The 24,244-nt window shown below is 52.1% G+C and overlaps 1 protein-coding gene across 4 annotated transcripts in view; it reads left to right on the plus strand.

Moving 5' to 3' along the window:
• Positions 1–24,244, plus strand: part of Cdh23 (cadherin related 23) — a 360,605-nt gene that overhangs the window by 216,720 nt on the left and 119,641 nt on the right. For all 4 annotated transcript variants that reach the window (XM_048338969.1, XM_048338966.1, XM_048338967.1 and 1 more), the window contains exons 14-18: positions 13,170–13,234; positions 14,826–15,063; positions 17,032–17,137; positions 17,615–17,742; positions 22,947–23,019. In XM_048338969.1, the coding sequence (XP_048194926.1) occupies positions 13,170–13,234; positions 14,826–15,063; positions 17,032–17,137; positions 17,615–17,742; positions 22,947–23,019 (610 nt within the window). The remainder of the gene's footprint in view (positions 1–13,169; positions 13,235–14,825; positions 15,064–17,031; positions 17,138–17,614; positions 17,743–22,946; positions 23,020–24,244) is intronic.

Genomic DNA, 24,244 nt, shown 5'->3' on the forward strand with positions numbered 1-24,244 from the left:
CATGCCCAGAGCTCGCATGGTTTTCCCTCAACATTGGTCCTCTGTGAACAATAGATCTACAGATACCAGGGTCTACTGTGTCGTTCTCCGGCCCTTATCCAGAGGGCTGGGCTGGGCAAGCCCTTTTCCTTGCCCTGTGTGCGACTGTTTCCCAGTGGGGCTGGGAGCTTCGTAGGACCCAAGCTGCCTCTGGTGCTTCCCAGCTACCTTACTTGGCATGTGTGGCTGATACTCAAGAAATACCTGGGAGGCTGCCTTGATTACTCAGCAGAACCATAGGCCTCCCAGGCAGAGGTACAGCCCATTACTCATACAGTTAGGGAAACTGAGGCACAGAGTCAGGGAGTGACGTAGTCAAGCCACATTGCCAGCTATCATCCTAGTCCCCCCCCTCCCTCTTCCCAGCCTAGCTATAGGCTTAAGAACTTCAGCTTTGGAATCAGACCTGAGTTCAAATCCTGACTCTGTTGACTTCAGGTTAGTGATGTTTACACCTTACTGGAACTCTCTGGGCCTCAGTTCCTCATCTGAAAATGGGGCATACCAGTGTAGAGTTGATACAGGGAAGAAATGAAGTAATATGTTCACTAGGGCATACCTAATGTACAGATATTAAACCATTTGGTGAAAAACACCAATATGCTTACTTTAAAAAGCAGACCGAAAAATAAAAAGTTGATAAGATAAGGGCTTCTGACCTGAAGGACACACATCAGGCAGCTTTATTGCTCTTCCTGTAGAATCAATATAATTTTTGGTATGGGGGAAGCTGGTGATCATTAGTTAGCCCCAGCACCCTTAAAAAATAAATAAACCACCGGACACTGGTGGCTCATGCCTGTAATCCTACCTACTCAAGAGGCTGAGATCAGAGACCACAGTTCAAGGCCAGTGTGGGCAGGAAAGTCTTTAAGACTCTTACCTCCAACTAACTACCCCAAAACCAGAAGTGGCACTGTGGCTCCAAGTCATGTAGATTACTAGCTAGCCTTGGGCTGAAAAGGACTGCACCTAGGCCCTGAATTCAAGCCCCACAACCAAATGAATAACTAAATAAATACCCACAACAACAAAAAGTAGAACACCTTAGGCAAAAAAGTCCACATTTCTCATATCTACTTTCACGTCTGGCCAATAGCAGAATCTCAGGACCACTGTTTGGTTGTAAGTCCGTTGCTTAACATCTCTGAGCCTCCCCTGCCTCTTCAATAAAATGAGAATTGCATTTGTTTCTATCTTGGAGAGGAGTGGTTCCATGGGTCATTCTAGGGACCTTTCTCAGAATAGTGCCTGTCCCCAGAGAGTGTAGCACTATTACTAATACTGCAGTTATTGGCAGCCAGAAGGTTCTCATCTATGAGAGGCAATGTGACCCTTGTCTTGTTGATTATTTTAAAGATTAAGGTCAAGATAGGTGCCATGCATAGTGTCACAGCCACAGATAGCCCTGCAAGGGTGTGGATTCATTATCCCCTGCCTCTGAGGCTGCCCCGTGCCTTCCCCCAGCCCTCACTCCAGCAAGGTAAGAGGCCCTGGGGACTCCCAGGCTGCTCCTGTCCACCCTGACAGTCTTTGACATGGCGTAATTGCTTCCCCTCTACAACTCCTTTAAGCACGGAGCTGCTGGCCAGAGCAATTTGCTCCCCATCAATTTTTATTTCCAGGTTTTAAAATAAAATAAAGGGAAGTAAAGAAAAGGGGATACAGGCGCCCAAGAACAACACTCTATCCACAAAAACAAAGGAGCTGGGACCCTGTGCCCTGTGAGCACCTGCCAGCCTCCCACCTCTTCCCTGCTGCAAGACTGACATGTTAATAAAGGGGGCTGGGCCGGCTCCTGCTCCTGCAGGGTGTACTCCTCCCCTTCACCTTGACCTGGCCACTGCTGCCACAGCCCAAGCTGATAGAAGGGGAGGCGCTGGGCCAGAGCCCTCGGTGGGAGCATGGTGGGAACAGGAACCAGGACTTGCTTGCCTTGAAGTGGCTCCTAGGTACTAGGCACAGGTGTAGAGCACTGACCATTAAAGAGTCCATATCGAAAATGGGGTTTACGACCTCGATGTTGGATCAGGACATCCCAATGGTGCAGCAGCTCATAAGGTAGTGGTGGCTGATGGTTTTGTTTTACAGATAGGGAAAAATGAGACTCAGTGTGGATGTTACTATAGTGGTTCTCTCTCTCTCTCTCTCTCTCTCTCTCTGTCTCTCTCTGTCTCTCTGTCTCTCTGTCTCTCTGTCTCTCTGTCTCTCTCTGTCTCTGTCTCTGTCTCTGTCTCTGTCTCTGTCTCTCTCTCTCTCTCTCTGTCTTTCTATGCATGCATGTGCACCACTACTGGAGCCTGGTTACTGTCTCTTAGCTTTTTCACTCAAGGCTGGTGCTCTATCATTTAAGCCACAGCTCCACTTCTAGCATTTTTTTTTTGTCAGTGGTGGAGCTTGAACTCAGAACCTGGGTGCTGTTCTTGAGCCTTTTTCCTCAAGACTAGCACTTTACCACTTTGAGCTATAGATCCACTTCTGGTTTTCTGGTGGTAAATTTGAGATAAGAGTCTCATGGACTTTCCTACCCAGGCTGGCTTTGAGCAGTGATCCTCAGATCTGCCTCCTAAGTAGGTAGGATTACAGGTATGAGCCACCAGCACCTGGCTTTATTTCTCTCTTTTTGATGATTAATTGGAGATAAGAGGCTCACAGATATTCTTGCCCCGGCTTGCTTCTTACCTTAACCCTCAGATCTCAGCCTTCTGAGCAGCTAGGATTATAGTCTCACTTATTGATCCCCTCCTTTGCCTTATTCTGTCCCTTTCCTCTACCTATTACCCCTTTGACTTCCTTTCCTCCTGAGTAGCTCATCCACTCTGGATTTGAGACATCCTGGCTTCTCTCTGAGCAAAGGGACTGCCTAACCATCACTTACAACCTCACTTCTTCCATTCACTCAGCTGGTGTTTGTGGAAGGCCATTTGCCTGCCAGATACCAGAAGCATACTGGAGACCCTGGGGAGAATGCAGGCTCCATTTATCTCCTTAGGGAACAAGGACCAAGCAACATCAGTTTCTTCTGCCAGAACCATGACTTTCTCCCACCATATTTGCCCATTGCCAAGAACTTCCAGCTCTCCAGAATCCAGCCACTTCCTGGTCAGCCTGATCCCAGCCAGCGGGCTGGAGAAGGGTCCTCCCAGCAGTAGGCACTGCTAGAGCCAAGATGAGAAACCAGCACCCAGCTTGACCTTGGAGGAACTGAGGACTGAGTAGAGAATGAGGTCATGCAGGAGAGGACAGTATCGACTGGAAGGTTGACTGCTAGCACCAGGCAGGACAGAAGCAGGAAGATGGTTCAGAAAGCTGAGCAGCACACAGCCCCCTGGCTCATGTTGGACCCAAATCTATAAGTAGGTGCTGAGGACAAAGGTTGGTCCACAACCTGGGTCTTTCTGCAGTAATATCTTTGTGACTTTACCCAGAGCCACAAAATCCTTTTTGAGGCCCGTGTGCCTACTCTTGCACTGGACCTCAGAGAGACTATTTCTCACCCAGAGAGAGTACAGCAAGGATAGCATAGATACTTGAACATGAGTTCTTCATGCGTTTGGTTATCAGAAGCTGCCAGGAAGACTGGACAGAAAGAGACCTAGAGGCTTTCTCTGTGCTCGGTTCTATGATTGATTAGTAATGTCTGCCATGGGCACAGATTATGATGTGGGTTAGTAGCTGTCCATCCCAGGTTCTCATTGGGCCAAAAAGGAAGAAAGGCTCCTTTCTTCTTCTCTGCATCCCCCACTGCCAGCTGGGTCCCATTTTCCTAACTACTATCTCACTTGACTCCTGCTTTCTACCTTGTCCTCTGAACCTCTAATAATGGACTTCCCAGTGGAAGACCTCCGCATGCTTAGAAGCCCCAGACCTGCTAAGGAAAACCTGAATGAGGCTCTTTCCCCAGCCTCCACAGTCTCCCATCATTTCTCCTATACCCTATGCTCACTTCCTGGTACCCTTGCCATCCAAATCACCCACCTTTCTTCCCTTGAACAAAGCCACCACCACAAGCTACTCTTCTCCCAGGAGCATGGCCACCCCCAGGAACTCTTGTGAAAGCACTCAGAGAAGCAACAGCCTGCCACACTTGGCCTTAGTTCCAGTAATGTCCACCATGTTTCCTACCCTCCACCCTAGCTTTCTTCTGTGTTGAGGGGAGATTTGCCTCCATGCAACAGGCAGAAAAGTGTGGGAAGCCTGGGTATTTTGTGGGCCCTGGCTTCAACCTTGTGTCCCAGAGGGAAGCTTCAGTTGTACACACACCATGGTGAGTGGTAGAACACAGAAGCTCTCTGGGCTACCAGGGCCCTCTGGCCACGTCCTCCCTGCTTTCCACTGGCTGGCCTGCCCCCAACCCCCATGTTACACGTGTACCATGACTCTCATGCAGTTTCAGCAGTTACTCAGAGGGGCTCTGTGATGATAAATGTGGAAAGCATTTCCCACGCTGCACCGGGGCTCCGTGGAGCTGTTTAAAAATGCATTCTTCCATGTAAATTTCTGCTCCATCAATCCTTATGACATGTCAAACATTGCTATTGTTTCCTGAACAAATTGTGCTGTATGCCCTTCTCTACAGATTTGTGCATAGGAGCAGAACTGCTTGCTGGTGCCCGCCGCCTGCCACATTGCTGGGACCCAGCGCGGCTGGGGCAAGCGGAAGCAGCTGGGCAGCTGGGCCTGCCTTGCTTCAGAGCAGAAGCTCCTGTGCACAGGGTGTTTGGGAAAGCATGCATGACCAAGGTGCCAATGCTGGCAAGAAGTGACTGAGCATGTGCCTGCCAGCCTGCTTTTCCTATGGGAGAGACACTCAGGTGGCTAGAAGGTATAGTGGGGAGGGGACTGCATTGTGTGTGTGTGTGTGTGTGTGTGTGTGTGTGTGTGTGTGTGTGTGTGTGATATGTATATGATGGGAGGACCTCTGAGTGGAACCTGCCTGAGCCAGACAGAGAAAAAGGAAGGAAGGACGTGTGAGGAGGAGGAGGAGATGGGGTACAAGGGCATTGGGGGGCTGTGTCAGATACACAGAGAAAGGGTACATATCTGAAGAGGCAGGAGTGGGTAAGGTTACAGGAAGGGAGAAGGCACAGGACAAATCTGTCAGGCTCCAAGAATGTAGGTATCCTGACTTAGTGAAAGAGCAGGACTTCTTGCCCAGTGGGGAAGGGGTCATCCATCCACACACAGCAGCATCCAGAGGGGTTGCTTGGGAGAAAGACCAGGAGAAGACAGGGGGTCTGAGGCCTATATGAGGAGGCCAGAGTCAGTGGGGCCCAGCATCAGCAGATGGAGTTCACAAAGCCAAGATGGAGGGCACAGGGAAGTCCAGGGACAGGCATGCAGTCAGATATTTTAGGAGCAGATGAATGGGAGGGCATGGGAGATGGCGACTGTTCATGGCAAAAACCAGCTGGGCAAGAGGAAGCTCATCAGAAGGGGACTGAAATGGGAGGATCTGAACCTTGTTGGCATGGTAGGTCCCTGGGAGTAGGCATGGATGCTGACACAAGCGTCAGAGAGCAGGAGCTGGGCCAGGCAGTGCCTGGGTCCAGTCCAAAAGATGTAGTCAGACCTGGACCCTTAGATGCTGGGTAATTCACCCCAGATAGGTGGGAAGATAGTGGCAGCTAACTGGCCTGCCCAGACCTTCAGCAGACACACAGACCAAGGCCAAGCATGGGAAGGGTGTAGGGACCTTTGTTTTTTGGGGGGAAGTGTCTGTGGAAGGCACCCATTTGGATGTTAGAGAGCCCAGGGGCTATATCCTGGAAATACCCCCTCATTGTGTGCTGAATGGTTCTGCCAGTTGCTGGGAGCCCCACCCTTTCCTAGAAGAAGGTGAAGGCAGAGACATGGGGAAAACAAAAAGACTTCTTGCTCTTGGAAACCATTCCAGCTTCTCCAGGCTAAGAGCACCCCACAGCCCATAACTGAGCTCTAAAACTTCAGGAAAACCCATCCCCCAGCCCCATCCACAGACAGAGCACAGGAAGGGAAGAGTTAAGAGGACAAATTGGGCTTATGTCCCAGCACTGTGTCTGATTGACCTCTCTGAGCCCCAATTCCCTTTTTCACCTGTAGAGATAATACAGATGTGGCTATTGAGAGGATAGAGAGAAACAAAGCAACATTTGTGGCCCACAGTGAATTTCTCTGAAACAAAAAAGCAAGGGGCACACTCTTACCTCCCGCTCCCCCTAGTCTGCCGAGAGGTTGGCCATTTTGCTTGAGCCTGGCCAATCTGGGGACAGGGCCGTTCCCTCACCACAGGCATGGCTGTCACCTTGTCCTAACCTTTGGAATTTTCTCCCCATGTGTATTTTTTTTCCCTTTCCATCAGCAGAAGAAAATTACACTTCTGCAGGCATTGTCTATCACAGAAATAAGCACTGTGGACACAATTACAAAGTCCATATGAGGGACCTTGTTTTTCTGGTAATGCCAGCATTGGGCCATCAGAGGGAAGCCTTATAAATAAGGCCTCAGCAGTACCAGTCCTCGGGCTGGGGAGGCAGAGGTACCCTGGGCCCCAGCAGTGACTGTTCTGTAGACAGACACCTTTTGCCAAAGAGCCTTGCCCAGGTCCAATCAACCTAGACTGGCAGCCCAGCCACCTTCAAGTTTGTCTTCTGCTTCATCTTTCTGTGACTCTCACTACTGCCACAGTCTAAGTTGTTATTTAGCTCTCTCTCTCTCTCTCTCTCTCTCTCTCTCTCTCTCTCTCTCTCTCTCTCCCCTCCCCTCCCTTCTCCTCTCCTCTCCTCTCCTCTCCTCTCCTCTCCTCTCCTCTGTCTCTCTCCACCATTGTCTGGCTCCCCTGTTCCAGTGAATAGGTCATCTGCCAGGAACGATTTGTCATGCTTATGGTGATCACTTTGGTGCCTGGTCCATTAGCTGGCACATTAGAAAAGCTCTAAAGATAACCATTGAATCTGTAAAGGAGCAAGAGTGGTCAGGTCTCTGTCAGGAAGGGAGCTTTCAGGTATGGCAGGTGTCTTCCACCTGCCCCTCCATTATCCTGTACTCTTCTCCTCCTAGGGCCCCCAGGTAAGATCCTCCTCCTTTCTCCAGCTTTGGGCCAGCAGTGCTCTAGCCAAGGTCAGAGCCCCAGCTGGCCCCATGAGCTGCCCACATGTCCCACTAGCTGTTTGATACCCACCACAGCATCTGCTGATGGTGGCAGCCCCACATGAAGAAGGCCATGCTGGCCTCTTCCATGTCAGCTAGTAGTGCAAATCATAGATTTTGCTCAGTTTGGTAAAGATTGTGAGTCTTGCCAGGCACTGGTGGCTCACAGGAGGCTGGGATCTGAAGATTGATGTTCAAAGCCAGCTCAGGCAGGAAAGTCCCACCAAGCTCTTATCTCCAATTAGCCAGCAAAAAGCCCTAAACAGAACCATAGCTCTAGTGGTAGAGCACCAGCCTTGAATGAAAAAGCCAAACAAGAGTTTGAGGACCCCAGTTCAGGCCTCAGTACTGGCACACCAAAAAGAAAAGCCTGTGAGGACACAAACATGAGTTGGACAGACTCCTTACTCAGCAAGAGGGAAGTGGGGAGCATACAGCAGTCTTCATGAACCCCAACTGTGTGGTCAGGAACTCTCAGGTCATGGACGAGTGAACAGTCAAGGAGCCGCCTCAGGAAGGGGGTGTTTGGGGCTGTGGTCAGAATTTGGACAGCGGTGGGATAACCAGCAATGGGACAGCAGGTTGAAGAACATACGGAAAAAGTGGGTGCAAGAACACAAAGGCCTGGGGTTGGAGACATGGCTCAGTTGGTAGAGCACTAGCCAATAAGCGAAAGCATAAGGTGCCTAGTTCAAGTCCCAGTTTCGGAGCAAACAAATAAAAACCAAAAAATACAAAGGCTTGACACCATGGTCTCAGTCTGAATTAATCCAGCAGTAATGTGGAGCTATGCGGGGGGGGGGGGGGGGGGGTGTTGTTTTTAGTTTGTTTTCTGGTAGCAGACCTTGATCTCAAGGCCTTCCTGATCTTGTTTACTTGATCACTCCAGCCACTCCTCCAGTCCAAATTTTACTCGCTAATTAGAGGTGGAATTTTAAGACTTTTCTGCCCAAGCTGGCTTTGAACCTTGATCCTTTAGCTCTCAGCCTCTGGAACAGGTAGGATTGATTACAGGTGTGAGCCACCAGTGCCTGGCTGCCATTGAAAACCTTTTGAACAGGGGAGGACAATCACATCCGCCATTGGTTTTGACTTCTTGTCCCTGGGCCTCTTATGAGAACTTTGATGATGGGTGAAGAGCACCTGTAGGTACCAGCGCAAAGCCCGAGGCAGCCAGGGTGGAATAGTGGCAGATGCAAGCTCCAGGAGCAGGCACCTGAGCACAGTTGAGATGTTTGCCGGGAACCCTGATTTGACATTTCTTAGAGTTATTGAGTTCGATACAAACCACCCAACATGGCCAACTGGACATCCTTTCCTCCATCTGTCTGGCCTATGAGACTCCAGGAGTCCCTGCAGGGACACAGGAGCTCATCACCTGCGCATAGTTGGGCAAGGGCATGAAGAAGGCGTTGGTGGCATGAAGAAGGCATTTGCTCTCTAGTCACGGTTTTTTTTTTTTTTTTTTTTTTTTTTTTTTTGCCAGTCCTGGGCCTTGGACTCAGGGCCTGAGCACTGTCCCTGGCTTCTTCCCGCTCAAGGCTTGCACTCTGCCACTTGAACCACAGCGCCGCTTCTGGCCGTTTTCTGTATATGTGGTGCTGGGGAATCGAACCTAGGGCCTCCTGTATCCGAGGCAGGCACTCTTGCCACTAGGCTATATCCCCAGCCCTAGTCACGGGTTCTTGACCACTCATTATTACCCACCTCACGTGGGTCTCTGTCTGTCTGTCTGTCTATTGCTCTGCGTGGGTGTGGGACTTTCAGGTGGCTGCCATAAGCAAGTTGAGGGAAAGAAATTGTTCACAAGATGTCATAACAAGCAGGGTCTGCCCAGGATGGAGTCTGGGCACTGCCACCAGGATGGGCAGGGTGGCAGGTGGGCTGTGGAGTGGTTGGGTGGGCTACATCTGTGGTATTGCTCTGAGCACCTATCAGTCATGCAGACATGGGTGCAAATGCAGATGTGGAGGGCCTATGCAGTGCCTGGACATTCCCTTTACTAGCTTTTGAGTTCTCAACCTAGCCTTAACTCCCAGCCCAGAGGGGCTAAAGTTACTATTCAGTATGTACAGGGTAGAGCCCTAACCCAGCTCAGAAGTCATGAGGGGGGTCAACCAGGCAGCAGAGGGAACCAGGATTCACAGAAGCAAAGCTGTGTGGTCAAAGCTGTCCTGGGCATAGTGCATTGTCTAGGTCTGGACCCAGGGTGAGACTGGGGATAACCACAGAGTCCAAGAAGGCATGAGCAGGGGAAGGGGCTGTCTCTTGAGGGCAGATCTGATGCCTCATCTTCTGCCCAGCCTGCCTAGCTCAGCCTCCGGCTGTCCACATCCGTTGCCCACCCCCACACCAGGCACGGAGTCAGCTTAACTCGCCTTCTTCTGCCTGGTGCACTTGAGAAATGAAAGCTCCCTGGCTCCTTGTTACGGGCGTACATATTTCATGTGGTCATTAGCTGGTGGCACTTAAGGACTCACAAATCTTCCCTGAATGGGCAGTGAGAAGCTCCCAGGGACAGGGCATGTGGTAGAGCCGTGGCTGGGCACGGCCATCCTGGAGAAGGGAAGGCAAGCATTGGGGAGGGGGGAACAGGAGAAGAGAGCATCAGCTCTAAAACAGTCCCCCAGTGGCTAGCCACCTGGATCTTGAGGGCCTAGGTCTCAGGTACCACTGAGCCTCAGAATAAAGGGGACTTCTGGGAACTCTCAGGGGTCCTTCCTGCCCTGGCAGTCTGTGGGGAGGCCAACTATGAAGGGCAGGGACCCTGTGTATGGCTAGTTCCCTACCTGTGCCCTAGCCCCTCCTCCCCTCCTTCAGAATCCTCTCTTCCTTGTCTTTGTGTCACTTCATTTCCCCTCCCCACACACTCTTCACTCATTCCTCTCTTTTTCAGGGATTGAGGGAGCATCTACTCTGTGCCAGGCACTATCTCTGCCCAGCAGCAGCCCAGCAGGTGGCCACTCTGCCCTTGAACTTCCCCAGCCCTTCCCTTTGACAGAGAAGGACACAGAGGCCTGAGGGCCTCTGCTTGTGCTCACACAGTGGCCTGGCTGGTGACAATGGCCTGGAACTGGGATCTGTACCCAAGGCTGGCTCCACACCCTGAAAGCACAATGTGGCAGTTGTGGGCTCTTCCTCCAGTCCAAGTCACAGTTGTTACATCCTGATGCCATGTGTGCTCTGTCTGTAGAACCCAAGCCTGGGGTTCTTTCCCCCTTCCTGTCTGAACCCTGGATGAGGAGAAGAAGAAAAGGTCTTCCCTCCCCTGGAATACCCAGGCTCCTCACCATGGTTTAGAAGCCAAACACCACAGTAGGCAGCCTGGGCTCAAGTCAGCTCTGATCCCTTTCTAACTGTGGCCCCTCACTGTCTCAGTTTCCCTGTCTGTAAGTAGAGAGGTGGTCTACACAACAGCTCCCCCCCTCCGGGGCTGGGGTGAGGATGGGGAAATAGTATGTACACAGTGCTCATATATGGCAAAGTGCAGTTGTTGTGGGAGTAGCTGGGTCAGGGGAAGCCTGCCAGGGGCTAGCGGTGGGCTGCATCAATCCCACTGACCCAACCTGCCCCCCATAAGCCAGGATGACTGAGCCTGGCCAGGCTGGGGGTGAGAAGGGCAGTCGGGCATGTACAGGAGGCAGAGCCCTAGAAATGGCACCTTTATGAATTGCCACATTTTCTGGTTAACTAAGATCTTAATTCTTTGAGTATAAACATATTTTTCATTTCATTCATTTGGGATAGAAAGATATTATTCACAGATCCGCCTTCCGGAACTGAATATACTGAACGCGAATTAACTTTCTCATGAAAATTCAGGTTTATTATAGAGAACATAGAATTTAATAGATTTTGTAGAATCTAGGAGCTTGCTTTCAAGGGGACCTCAGAAAATACAGAGTAGAAGAAAGGTATTAAAATATATTTTTAGCCATGGGGCCTTTGTCCAGGTACTGTCTTTCAGAGAAGACTTGCGTGTCAGGCGGATGGAAGTGACCCCAAGGGCTTCTCTTGCAGCTCCAGGACAGGGCCCTGGGTCTGGAACACAGGCCCATCTACAGCAGTGCCGGGGGTGAAGTATGTGTTTAATGAGCAGTGACAGGACAGAGGCGGGGTGTGGGGGGGGGAGAAAGAAAGGAAGAGAGGAAGTGACTAAGGAGAAAGGAAGGAAGAGAGAGAAGAAGAGAGGAATAGAGGGAGGAAGAGAAGGAAGGAAAGGGAAGGAAGCAAGAGGGAGGGAGAGAGAAAAGAAGAAAGGAAGAGAGGGAGAGAAGAAGAAAAGAAGGGAGAAGGAAGGGAGGAGAGGAAGAGAAGGGGGGAGGAAGAAAGAGAGGGAGAGAAGAAGGGAGAAAGGGAGGAAGGGAAGGAAAGAAGGAGGTGTCCTGTTTAGCCTTCAGTGTGGACAACAGCCATATGAAAAATGAAAGAGAAGCTAGCAGTTCCAGCCACAAAAGCCAGCCCTCCAGAACTATCACCATCCCCTTGAGGAAAGGGGAGATGAGGAGGGACCCCAAAGACAGGGCATCAGGTAGGGATGGGGGAGCCCCCCCAACTCCACTCACCACCCAGAGCAGCAGCAGGACCCTGATACCTCATGAGTACAGGCCTGTTTTGTGATGTGCAGGAGGTTGACGGTGTCCTGTCTTCCTGGTTATGTGGGTGCTGAAGAGAACTCACAGTGCACTGAAAGGATAAGAAACAGGATAGCTGGGCTGGGAATATGGCCTAGTGGCAAGAGTGCTTGCTTCATATACATGAAGCCCTGGGTTCGATACCCCAGCACCACATATGTAGAAAACGGCCAGAAGTGGCGCTGTGGCTCAAGTGGCAGAGTGCTAGCCTTGAGCAAAAAGAAGCCAGGGACAGTGCTCAGGCCCTGAGTCCAAGGGCCAGGACTGGCAAAAAAAAAAAAAAAAAAGAAAGAAAGAAAGAAAAGAAACAGGATAGCAGTGCCCACCGCCCATGTCTCCACCCTGCTGTGTCACCTGCAGATGTGACCTGTCTCCCCTAGCCACATATACTCAGCTTTGGTCTAGCCTGGGCAAAAGGTCCTGACAGGTCCTGACTCCCAAACCAGTCTGCAGGAGGCAAGGGACCTTACACTCAGGACCCTAAGCCACCAGGTTCTGCCCTGCTCCTTCCCAGCTCCTCTCCATATAACTCTGTCCTCCCCAAATCCCTGGCAATTTCCAGTTCACCTCGTCTCAGCTCCACTCACTAGAGGAAAGTTCCAACTCCAGCAGCAGTAAGGATGGACAATCACAGGGAGGACTGTGCTGACCCAGGGGTGGTCTCTCCTGAGCCAGGCCCTGGGCTGGGGGCAGGGTAGGCAGCTGGAAGTCACCCTGCCTGAGCCAGTGAGCAGAGGTGCTGGAGAAGATGGGTGGAGACAGGCCTGAAGTTTGGCAGTTGCGAGGCAGGTGAAGGGCTCTGTTTGGGTCAAAGGCACACCTTCGTGTGTGACACTGCCAATCTATAGGCCACAACACAGCCACAGGTCCAGAGTTCCACCCCCAGGCCTCCTGAGAATCTCCAGAGAATGAAGGCACCAAGCCTGGCCTGAAGCAGGAAGGCAGAGCCACACAGGTGAGGGGTCCTGAAAGATACAGCCTCTGGAAGTGTGGTTACCTGTGTAACAGAACCACAGGATTGTAGTTTGGCTCTAGGAAATCGGGCAGTGTCACCAGAGTTGTATGAGAAACACACAAATTGCCTGGAGCCTTTCCTGGTAAGGCAGGAGCCTCTGCTGGTCCAGCAGTTACAACTTACATTTTATGTTTATGTTTTATTTGTGTTCCCATCCTGGGGCTTGAACTCAGAGCCTGGGTGTTATCCCTGAGCTTTTTGCATTTAACCATGTGAGGCACAGCTCCACTTCTGGCTTGTCCATGGAGATAAGAGTCTCACAGACTTTCCTGCCCAGGCTGTCTTTGAGCCACCATCCTTAGATCTCTGCTTCTTGAGTAGCTAAGAAGGAACAACTTGTTCTCACCCCACAGGCAACAGACAACGACGTGGGCACTTTCGGAGAAGTCAATTACTTCTTCAGTGATGACCCTGACAGGTGAGCTGCTGCCCCAGCCCCTCTGAGTGGTCAGGCCCCTAAGCCCTCTGGGATGTGGTTTCTGAGACCCTCAAAGGTCAGCCTGTAGCTTTGGGACTGGAGAAGATTGTGGTCTGTAACTGTGTGTCTGTGGTGTGTACAACACAACCAACCTGACACCACCGGCAGCGGCAACTGACATGTTACAGGCATCTCCCTCACAACTGAAGGCTAAAAGAACTCAATTACCATTTTCACTCTACTGCAGGTCAGAGAGACTAAGGCAGTTACTCAAATTCACACAGCAGGTAGACACCAGGGATTGACCTCTGGTGTGTGGTCTTCACACTAGGACATAGCTTCTAGCAGACAGAAGGGAGTTTTTCTTCCTTCCTTTCTTCCTTCTTTTTCCTATCTCTTACTTTCTCCCTCTCCCTCTCCACCCCACCCCTCAGGCCCCCTCCTAGTACTGGGGCTTGAACTTAGGGCTTCATAATGTTGCTTGGCTTTTTCACTCAAGCCTGGCATTCTACAACTTGAGCCACACCTCCACTTCTGGCTTTTTGCTGGTTCATTGGAAATAAGAGTCTCACAGATTTATCTGTATGGGCTGGCTTCGAACTGTGATTCTCAGATCTCAGCCTCCCAAGTAGCTAGAATTACAGGTGTGAGCCACCAGCACCTAAGAGGAGGCTCTTTAACAAGTGAGATAATTCCTTCACCACCTGACCTGGGCCACCCTTGCCCATCGACATGGTCCTGAAATAGCTCTGGGCCACCTCTTATCCTTGTCTAAAGTTAATTGGAGCCAAGAGGACGCCATCTTGTTTTAACATGATCAAAGGCCAGGTTGAACGGAGAGAGCAGGTCTGTTGCTAAAGCCAAAGAGTCTGATGTATTTGGAAGCCCAACAGAAGGAGAACATCAGTGGCTGTCAGCTCCAATTGCCGGCCCTGACTATCTGTGTGAATGATCAAGAAGAGCCTGAGACATCTAGCTGTGTCATTGGCATCCCCAGCCACTCTGAGACAGAGGCCTCTGTGGAGGAGACAAAAACACCTACATGGGCTGAGTGCATGGGGCAGCCTGGCCCTGGATACTCGTGTTCATGGAGCCCGGGCCTGACTTCTGGGGTTTCTCATCGTTTCTCATGCTATGGGTCTGGAACTTGCCTTGTCCTTGAGCTGGGACCTTCCAGGCTTGGTTGGCTGGCAGCTGTCGAGCAGACAGAGCCCATGCATGCCCAATGATGGCTCAGCAGAGCCTCTGGAGGAGACATCAGAGGAAGCCATTGCTGCCCCCAGAGGACATGCGCCAGCCTCTTTGCTGGTCACAACAGGGTTATTTTCTGAGAGAGGACCAGCACCCTTCCCCTTGTGGGACATTCTGCTGCCTTTTTAGAGCATTTTTGGTGCAGCAGAACTTACTAGGGTGGCAGAAATGGTGCCCTATGGTTCTCCACCATATAAAACATCTCCAGTTTGTGGGAGGTCCTGCTCACAGCAGCAAGGTCCTTCCACCCCAGGTTCCTCCCTGTAGCACCTATAGGTGCTCATACCCAAGCCGGCTTGAACAGGGCGTGTTTTCTCTCCCTTCTTCCTACCTGATTCAGGTTCTCCCTGGACAAGGACAGTGGGCTGATTGTGCTGATTGCCCGGCTAGACTATGAACTCATTCAGCGCTTCACCTTGACAGTCATTGCTCGGGATGGGGGCGGCGAGGAGACCACAGGCCGGGTCAGAATCAATGTACTGGATGTCAATGACAACGTGCCCACCTTCCAGAAGGATGCCTATGTGGGTGCCCTGAGGGAGAACGAGCCCTCTGTCACCCAGCTGGTGCGGCTCCGGGTAAGGGCCCGGGGAACTTGGATTGTAACTTTTCTTCTTGTCCTCACCCCATGCGTTTTTCTGACCACCTTCTGAGAGGAGGAAGGTGCGCCTCTCCCATCCACAAAAGAGGGGGTTCACATTCTTCCCTGAGCAGCACCTCCTTTCCCCTGTGACTGTGTTCATAGTGTCTGGCTCAGCTTGTCACCACTGAGTACAGAGAAGCCCCATCTCCCATGGAGTGGGCAGCAGTTCTTTGTGCAAGGCCCCCAACACCTCATTTTATAGAAGAGGAGGGACAGGGCAACCATAGAGAGGCAGAGCCAGCTCTGGAACAGAGGCTCTTGTCTCTCAGTACCCTCCTGCAGAGTCCCAGCCATACTCCAGACCCCTTCTCAATGTCCCCAGATCCCTGCGCTGCACTACCCACCCAGGTCTTCCTTCAGAGCGTATTTCTGAAGGCAAGGGAGGAGGGGTACACATAGGAGGATACAGAGAGAAGGAGGGTCATGTGCCACCCGGCATGGCCACAGTTCCCCATTGGACCCCGCCCTCTCCTCCCCACTGGACTCTAGGTACACCAGAGACTGGGAAATGCCAGAGGCTTCTAGCCCCGGGAACAATCTTGAAATAAGCTATTTAGCCAGGCATTCAAGGAACGGAAAACCTACCTTCCAAGCATCTTCTTCTCTTTGCTTTGCTATCCCACGCATTTATTAGATACCTGCTGTGTGCCATATACTGTGCTGGGTTCTAGTATGCTGCTGACATCAAGAAACACAATCCTAATGTTTTCCCCGGGGCTGATGGACTAAGGAGGGTGGACAGCAATTGAATAAGACATTATAGTGGGTGGGAGAGGACTGATGGAGACACACAGCACTCCTGTTCTGTTGTCTATTGCTGTGACAAAACACCCTTGATTGGATATTTTATACAGAAAAGAGGTTTGTGCAACACACAGTTTTGGAGGCTGAAAGCTTAAGGTTTGGTGTTCCCATTGATTTGGCCTCTGGTGAAGGCCCCCTTAGCTGTATCACAGCATGGCAGATGGCATCAGGATGGGAGCATGTGTGAGAAAAGATCACATGGAAACCAGATAGAAAACCCGAGATTCAGGTGCCAAGCTTTCTTTTTTTCTTTTGCCAGTCTTGGGACTTGGACTCAGCCTGAGCACTGTCCCTGGCTTCTTTTTGCTCAAGGCTAGCACTCTACCTTTTGACACACAGCACCACTTTTGGCTTTTTCTGTTTATGTGGTGGCTGAGGAATTGAACCCAGGGCTTCATGTATGCTAGGCAAGCACTCTACCACTAGGCCACATTCTCAGCCCCAGCCTTGCTTTTTTTTTTTTTTTTTTGGCCAGTCCTGGGCCTTGAACTCAGGGCCTGAGCACTGTCCCTGGCTTCTTCCCGCTCAAGGATAGCACTCTGCCACTTGAGCCACAGCGCCGCTTCTGGCCGTTTTCTGTATATGTGGTGCTGGGGAATCGAACCTAGGGCCTCGAGTATCCGAAGCAGGCACTCTTGCCACTAGGCTATATCCCCAGCCCCAGCCTTGCTTTTTTTAAAATAGCAAATCACCAGAAGAAACTTGTGGAGCCCCAATGACATAACCATCTCCCACTAGGATTCCACCTCCTCTTAATACTCCCACATCAAGGACTAAACCATCAGTGGCTGGACCCTTGGGGTACAAGTTGTACCCAAATCATAGTCTGTCCTACCTTGGTCTCCAGGTCATGGGATGTATCTGTGGGCTGGGATGTTGGAGCTGGGACAGGAGGAGGGATATAGCCTGATACCTCTTTCTAGCCCCCAACCTTCCCTCTTGATTGCTCAGACCGCTACTGTGCCCAGAACATGGAGAAGAGCAGGGTATGTTCCAAGAGTTAGAGAGTGGGTTCTAGCTGAAAGACAAAGGAAAGTCCTTGTCTGGTTCCCCAGCCTTCTGTAGGCCCCTGGGGCTTTACCTGCCCTCCTCCTTCCAGGCCACAGATGAAGACTCCCCTCCCAACAACCAGATCACCTACAGCATCGTCAATGCCTCCGCCTTTGGCAGCTACTTCGACATCAGTGTGTACGAGGGCTATGGAGGTGAGTGACATGGTGCTAGCACTCCTGGCCTTCTCCAGAGGGAGACGGTGACCTTCTGTTTCCCAGTGCCCCTGGTACTCAGGGAGCTGCCAGCCTCCTGTCAGCTGGAACAGCACGCTGGAGACTGTATGCTTCCCTAGGGCCAGCCTCCGGGCCACATCTGTCAGGTCTTCCTCTGGGGCTTAGGTTCATGTCCAGGCCTACAGGCAAGCTGGAAGCCTGACTTTTCCAGAACTAAGTTGGCGGGGGGGGGGGGGGGGGACACACTCAAACTGCCTGTGGAGATCCATGGTCAGGGCTTGGTGGCTGAGCCTCCTGCCATGGTCCCGTGCTACCCTCTCAGCCTTTATAGCCATGGCCTTGCCCGCTCTGAGCTTGGTGTTTCCATCTGCCTTCTCTGCCTGAGGGAAACCCTGGCTTTGGGGATGTCTGAAGTCTGCTTACAGGGGGTCTGGGACCCTGTTCCTGTCATTTCAGTGATCAGTGTGAGCCGCCCCCTGGATTATGAGCAGATTCCCAATGGGCTGATATACTTGACAGTCATGGCCAAGGATGCCGGCAACCCCCCTCTCAACAGCACCGTCCCCGTCACCATCGAGGTGTTTGTAAGTATCAGAGAGCCTACCCAAACCCCATGGTGTACAGCCATGTCCCTCACATCCTTGCCTGTCCCCACAGCTCAGAATGTCCCAGAGTCTGCCCCCAGCATACCTCTCCATTGCTGTAGCCAGTGCAAATAGGGACATGCACAGCCCGGAAACTCAGAGGCTGCCCCTGCTCTGACTCCATGTGGGGGAGCTTCAAGACAGACATTAGGGGAGCAGGAGCTGAGGACAACAAGGAGGAAATGGTGTAGGGTTCCTTCATTGTGGGCCACTTGCTTCAAAGCCCTCTGGGATATCCAGAAGGTCACCCCTCCCCCACCCCTCTCTCTTCTATTCCCCTCTCTCTAGTCTCTCCTGTGTCCCTCGTTTTCTTTTCTCTTATCTCTTCCCACTCCTTTAAAGACCTAAAGGGAACAGAAAGCAAAGCACTGCTTGTCTGACATGAATGTCAAGCACACCTTAGTGTGTCCCTGTCTGAAATTATCAGTCCCTCAATCCATCTCCACAGCTGGCTCATTTGCCCTTGTGCGGCTCCCCTAACCATCCCGGGGATGCAGAGCAAGCCGGACAGCGAGGCTTCTGGGCCTCTCCCCCCCGAGACCCTCACACACCTGATCAAGCACAAGCATGTCCCCCTCCCCCCTCACATCTAAAGGAAGGGTGAGCACATCGATGGGAGTTAGTGCATTATCAGATCCCGAGGATTAAATCAGATGTCAGCTAGAAGATACGCAGAGATTTGACATAAGCTCAAGAAAGTCTCGCCCTGAGCCGGCTGGCTGGGTGGCCTTTCCTGTCACAGCCTGCTTTCCCAGTAGCCTCAGGCATGGACCAAAGCCCCAGGGCCACCTCCCAAGTGGGAAGGTCCTAGCTGGGGTCAGAGGCCCTCCTTATGTCCCTTGGGTGAGGAGCTTGGGTGATGGGAAAAGGAAGCGATGCCTGGGGGAGCCTTCCAGGTGGACATGGGGGGAGGGTAGACTCAGGCTAGGCACAGGCAGGGACAAGAGGGAGGTACAAAGATTCCGGGCCCTGCTTCTGGAGCCCTTGCTCCAGACCACAACAGGGAGTGACCGCACTGGAAGAGGCTCCCCCCAAATACTCTGTCTTTTAAACCCATAGCCTCCTGTCTTAGTCTGCCTAGGGTGACAGAGCCCGAAGTCATTCCCTGCATCATGACTGAGTCCAGGTGTTCTCCACCATGTGGCCTGACCCTGACTGTATCTCCCAACCTGGCCTTGGCTTCCAGGTTTTGATTACAGTTCCTAGATCCTCTCCTCCCCCAATCCTTTTCATGTATCATCTGGTCAACCCAGCCCTTCCTCTCAACCATCTCTAGCTGTGCCTGTGTGAGCAGTGGCTTCACCTGGGGGATAGAGGAGGTGCAGGGGCAGGGGATGGAGGGAGAGGGCTGCCAGCTTCACCGCCCCAGGAGGCACAGATCAAATGGATCTGAAGCTGGCTTCACTCCCTGCTGGTGGTTGGGTGTTTTCTTGTCTTTTTTGAAACGGGAGTGATGGTGGCACCTGCCTGGCATGGTGCTGGGAGGATAGCATGAGACCATGCAGGTGGCACCTGGTCCCTGTTATGTTGGCAATTCTTGCATCTGTGGGCCTCACCAGCAGCAGCTGTACCCAGCTCTACTCTAGTGCAAACGGGAGCTCTGGAGAGCTGGCCGGGGCAGAGCGCCCCCTCTCCCTGAGGCTCTAGGAAGGCGGGCTTGGGGATGAAGAGAGGAAGGAAAGTTTAGGGAGTCCAGCTGGCAAGTTGAAGTGGTTGTGCTGCTCCTACCCAGGGCCAAATGGAAATTCAAACATGCTGGGTACGCGGGACTCCCACCTGTAATCCTGGCTACTCAGGAGGCTGAGAGATCTGAGGATCACACACAGTTCAAAGCCAGCCTGGGCCGGAAAATTCATGAGACTCTTATTTCCAAATAACCAACCAAAACTTAGACATGGGATGGGCCTAGAACAATCCATGTTAAGTGAGTTAAGCCAGGCTCAGAGAGATGATATGGAAGATATATCTAAAATACAATGGAGGGCTGGGAATGTGGCTTAGCAGTAGAGTGCTCGCCTAGCATGCGTGAAACCTTGGATTCAATTCCTCAGCACCACATAAACAGAAAAAGCCAGAAGTGGCACTGTGGCTCAAGAGGTAGAGTGCTAGCCTTGAGCAAAATGAAGCTCATGGACAGTGCCCAGGCCCTGAGTTCAAGCCCCAGGACTGGCAAAAAAATAAATAAATAAAATACACTGTAATGTGACAAATTGTACAGTACTCTGGGCATTCACATACAGTGAGACCAAAGGAGGATACTTTTAGTAGAGAAACAGGCATAATGCCTTTGCGCCCCAGCTCGTATAAAATAATATTTACCGAAGTGGTAAAAAAAAAAAAAGCTGGAAGTGGAGATGTGACTCAAGTGGTAGAGGGCCATCCTTGAGTTCAAAAGCCAAGTGAGAGTGCCCTGAGTTCAAGCCCCAGTGCAAAAACAAACAAATAAAAACCATCCTGAGCTTCACAGTGTGCCAGGGGCTTCTCTATATGGTCTTTACAGTCTTGTTTTGCAGAAGGGAAAGACAAAGTCAAGGGCAAACATAGCTGGCCCAAAGCACCGGTGGTACTGCTGGTTAGGAGCAGAGCTGGGACTTGAACCCATTCCTGAGGGACTCAGGCTGACATCCCACTGTGATCACAGGCTGGAGCCTGGGCCATCCCTGACTGTGTGCCCCTGAGGTGCCCCTGTGCACCAAGGGGTTCCCTGGGATTCTTGGCTCCTGGTACTGAGGTGGGACAGGAGCTCAGCATCCTCTGGAGCCTGTGCCATTGACAATGGGCAACCATAGTCAGGGCACCACATAAAGAGGAGTGAGACCTTTAAAGCCTGCCCCCAGGGACTACCCTACACCCAGGTACTTCCCACCCTGCAGTCTGGGGGCTGGGGGCAAGTCTGGGAAACCAAGTCTAGGTTGGGAGGTAAGGGACCAGGCTGGGTCTCTCCAGGGGACCAAACAAGGAGAAGAACACTGGGAACGCTGGGGACTGAGCGAGTCCTTTATGCACTGCAAATGACTGTGGAACCCACCCCTCCATGTGCTTGAGGCTCCATCTTGGTTCTCCTCTAGGCAAGCCAGGTGCACCCTGGGAGGGGCCTTATTTGCACATATCTGCTCCCCCTCTGGTGCTGCCAGAGGAGTCCGCAGGGTCTTAGTATTTGCCTCACATCTACCCCAGCCCCCTGGCAGCAGGAGGCACTGGCAACAAAGACAGGCGCCTCCATTCCGTCTTGGTCTTTGGAGCGGGGCTTTTACACAGCACAGTCACTTGTGTCTAAGGACCACACTTGAAAAGGTCACCGCCTTCGGGCTGATTTTGCACGTGGGTGGTTTTTAAGTGGCTGTCACTAGGCTAAGCTACCTCCTCCCTCCACCAAGAAGGATTTGCTCTCAATTGAAAAGAAAAAAGGAAAAGAAAAGGAAAACCCAGCTGGACGGGATGGAGTAGCGAGCCAGGGTTGGGGAGAGGCGGATCAGAGCCTGGGGGCTCCGAGGAGGAGCAGGTGAGAGGGACCGGGTGATTCCTTTTCATCCACTGCTTGTTGGTTTTTAATAAAGAAGTCAAACTCGGTTTGTAGATTTCCCATTAGGGGACAATAAGCTTTTTATAGAGGGAGCTGTTGAATTAGAACTAATAGCGAACTCAGCGCCAGGATCCGGAGAAATATCATCGCTAATAAGTTTCTGCCTCACGCTCCGTCACTGACATTCGCGGCAGTGTTTCGTGCAGCCAAGCAGAAGCTCTGTGTGACTGTGTGGACACACACTCGTGCCCTCACAGAGGCGAGGGAGAGGTCTTAGTGTACCAGCACAGGCATCAGATATCCAGGGAACTCTGAGGCCACCAAATTCCCTAGCAAGAGGGACCCATCAGCATGAGCCAGCAAGGGGGCAGACTTGGGGATTATGGGAGCAGAGCAGCTGGGGTGCGTTAAGGTCCTGCAGTGTGGCCGACGCAGTAGCATGGCCTTGTCTCTCCTGTGTGCATAGCTAGAAATGAGGCCAGTAAGAGGGATGCTTCTAGCTGAGAGGTAGTGGCTCATGCCTGTAATCCTATCTACTCAAGTGGCTGAGATCGGAGGATTGAGGTTCAAAGCCAGCTCAGGCAGCAAAGTCCGTGAAGCTCTTATCTCCAATGAACTGCAAAAAGCCAGAAATGGAGCTGTGGCTCAAGTGGTAGAGCACTAGCCTTGAGCACAACAGTTTAGGGACAGTGTCCAGGCCCTGAGTTCAAGCCCCAGGACCAGCAAATCAAATTTAAGTAAATTAATAAACAAAGGAAAAAAGATCTTTCCCCTCAAGGATCCCAAAGAGCAGGATGCAAGACTCTTATGGTGGCGGGGGAGGGGGGAGGGGGGAGCCTCACCCAATGCCGAGGTCTGAACATTGCTCTTGGGGCACAGGGTGGGATTGGGGGAGGTGGTCAGAGCCAAGTTACCCAAAGGAGCTTCCTCCAAGAGTGAGCAGGAAGGAATTCTTGACCAGTGGTGACAAAAGCCGTGATTAGGACAAGAGTCTCAGAATCAGGAAAGCTCCTCAAGAGAAGCGATAAGGGAGGGTGTGAAGGAGAGAGACTGTAGCTGCTGCTGGTTCCCTAAGGCAGCCCCCACTCCAGCCTGGATCAACCCCTCAGCCAAGTGCCCCCTGGCCTGGTGCAGGCTGGGCCACAGGAGAGAGCACTACAGGATTGGCAGTGCCAGGCTCTGTGTGTGTGTAGGTACATACATGTGCATCTAGCTGTGCCCACTTGCAGCCAGCCCAGGGCAGGTATCCCAGCTCTGGGAATGATCTGTCCTGCCACTGCATACTTCAGTATCTTTTTTGGTGATGTGTTTCTTTCTCCTTCCTTCTGTGGGTCTCCTAGAATCTTCTTCCATCTTAGCTGAGCTGGACGGGAAGGTAGAGTAGACAGCTCAAGGGAAGGAGGACTGGGCAGGAACAGGAATGCTGAGAGTTGTAGGCAAGCCAGCTTTTGGTTCCCAGTCCTGTTCTACCCCTGAGTATATCCTACTCAAGGGGCAGCTGATTCTCATGACTCTGCACAGGGGCCAGAGCTCCCCGGGGCCAGCACAGTCTGTACCACGGCACCTGCCCAGACCAACTGGCCAGCTGGCACCTGTAACCTATGTGCTGTTTTATTTTCAGGATGAAAATGACAACCCTCCCACCTTCAGCAAGCCCGCCTACTTTGTCTCAGTGGTAGAGAACATCATGGCAGGTATGACAGGGCAGTGGGTTGGGGGGCTGAAGGTGGGCAGCCAGCGGGCACAGGCACCTGCTTTGTATAGACCCCAGCTTCAAGGAGGCCCACGGCCTTCTCTGTCACCCAAGCATAGAATCTCACAAGTCAAGAGGAGCTCTGGAGACATCTAGTTACATGCCAGAGCACTAGGAGTCGACACCCTGCTGGGCAGTGGGTCCCTGCCCTCCTGTAGCTAGTCTAGTCAGAAGAGAATAACAATCCACCCTTCATTAAACAATCCAGATAAATATTCTAGAGAGCAAAGCTTTGAGACTGTAGTGTAACGAGGTCCACCCCAGGAGCCATGACTTACGATAGAGTGGCCCTGAAAGGCGGCCTTGCAGCAGGTTCCTGGGTGAGGATGAGAACCAGAGGCCCTTCCCTGGACAAGGCTTGCAGCTACCCCACCAGCTCCACACCCAGGTTCTAGGACACCCCCTCCATCTCAGAGCAACTGAGTATCTCACTGAATTCCCAGAGTGCACTCCATCAGGAGGGGAGTCAGAGACAGATGGATCTAGAAGACAGTTGGAGCCGAAGACAACCGGAATTAGGGGTGGGCTTCCATGTACCACTAGCCTTCTAGTGAGAGCCTAGAGCCTAGAGCACTAGATAGCCTAGAGCTATCTAGTGCCAGCCTGTACCCCGCTGACCTATTCCTGTCCTGACCAGGTGTCCCCAGCCCTCCCCACCCTACTAGGGCCTCTCACAAGGAGGGGCCTTTCTGTACATCTAGTTGTGTGTGCTTCTGATCAGGCAGGATGCAGAGTCTGAACTGAGGCTCCAGAAAGGCACCCAGCCTGCCCTTCCCAGGAATTGTGGGTGCTCAGTACAGTGGCAGCCCTGGTTATCGGCCCAGGGCATCTGCTTGTTGCAACCAAGGAGCCTCCCAGTCCCCCCCCCCCCATAGACATCCTGCTAGGTTCATCTACAGAGGATGAGAACCAGATGCCCTGGCCAGGGAACCACAGGCTGCCAGCTAGGGGTAAAGACTCTGTAGCCCAAACATTATACCTCCTCCTGCTCCATCGCAGCTGGCGGGGGGGTGGGGTGGCAGGAGGGGCTTCAGGCCAAAGCCAGGTGGGCACAGCCTCAGCAAGCAACTACCACACACCACGGGGTCTGGTCAGAGCTGTAAGAAAAAAACAGTCCCCAACCCAGGACCTCATGTAGCTGGAAATGAAGGTGAAGGCCTTAAACT

Source organism: Perognathus longimembris, chromosome 2 (assembly GCF_023159225.1).
Source record: "Perognathus longimembris pacificus isolate PPM17 chromosome 2, ASM2315922v1, whole genome shotgun sequence".
Taxonomy (NCBI): Eukaryota; Metazoa; Chordata; class Mammalia; order Rodentia; family Heteromyidae; genus Perognathus; species Perognathus longimembris.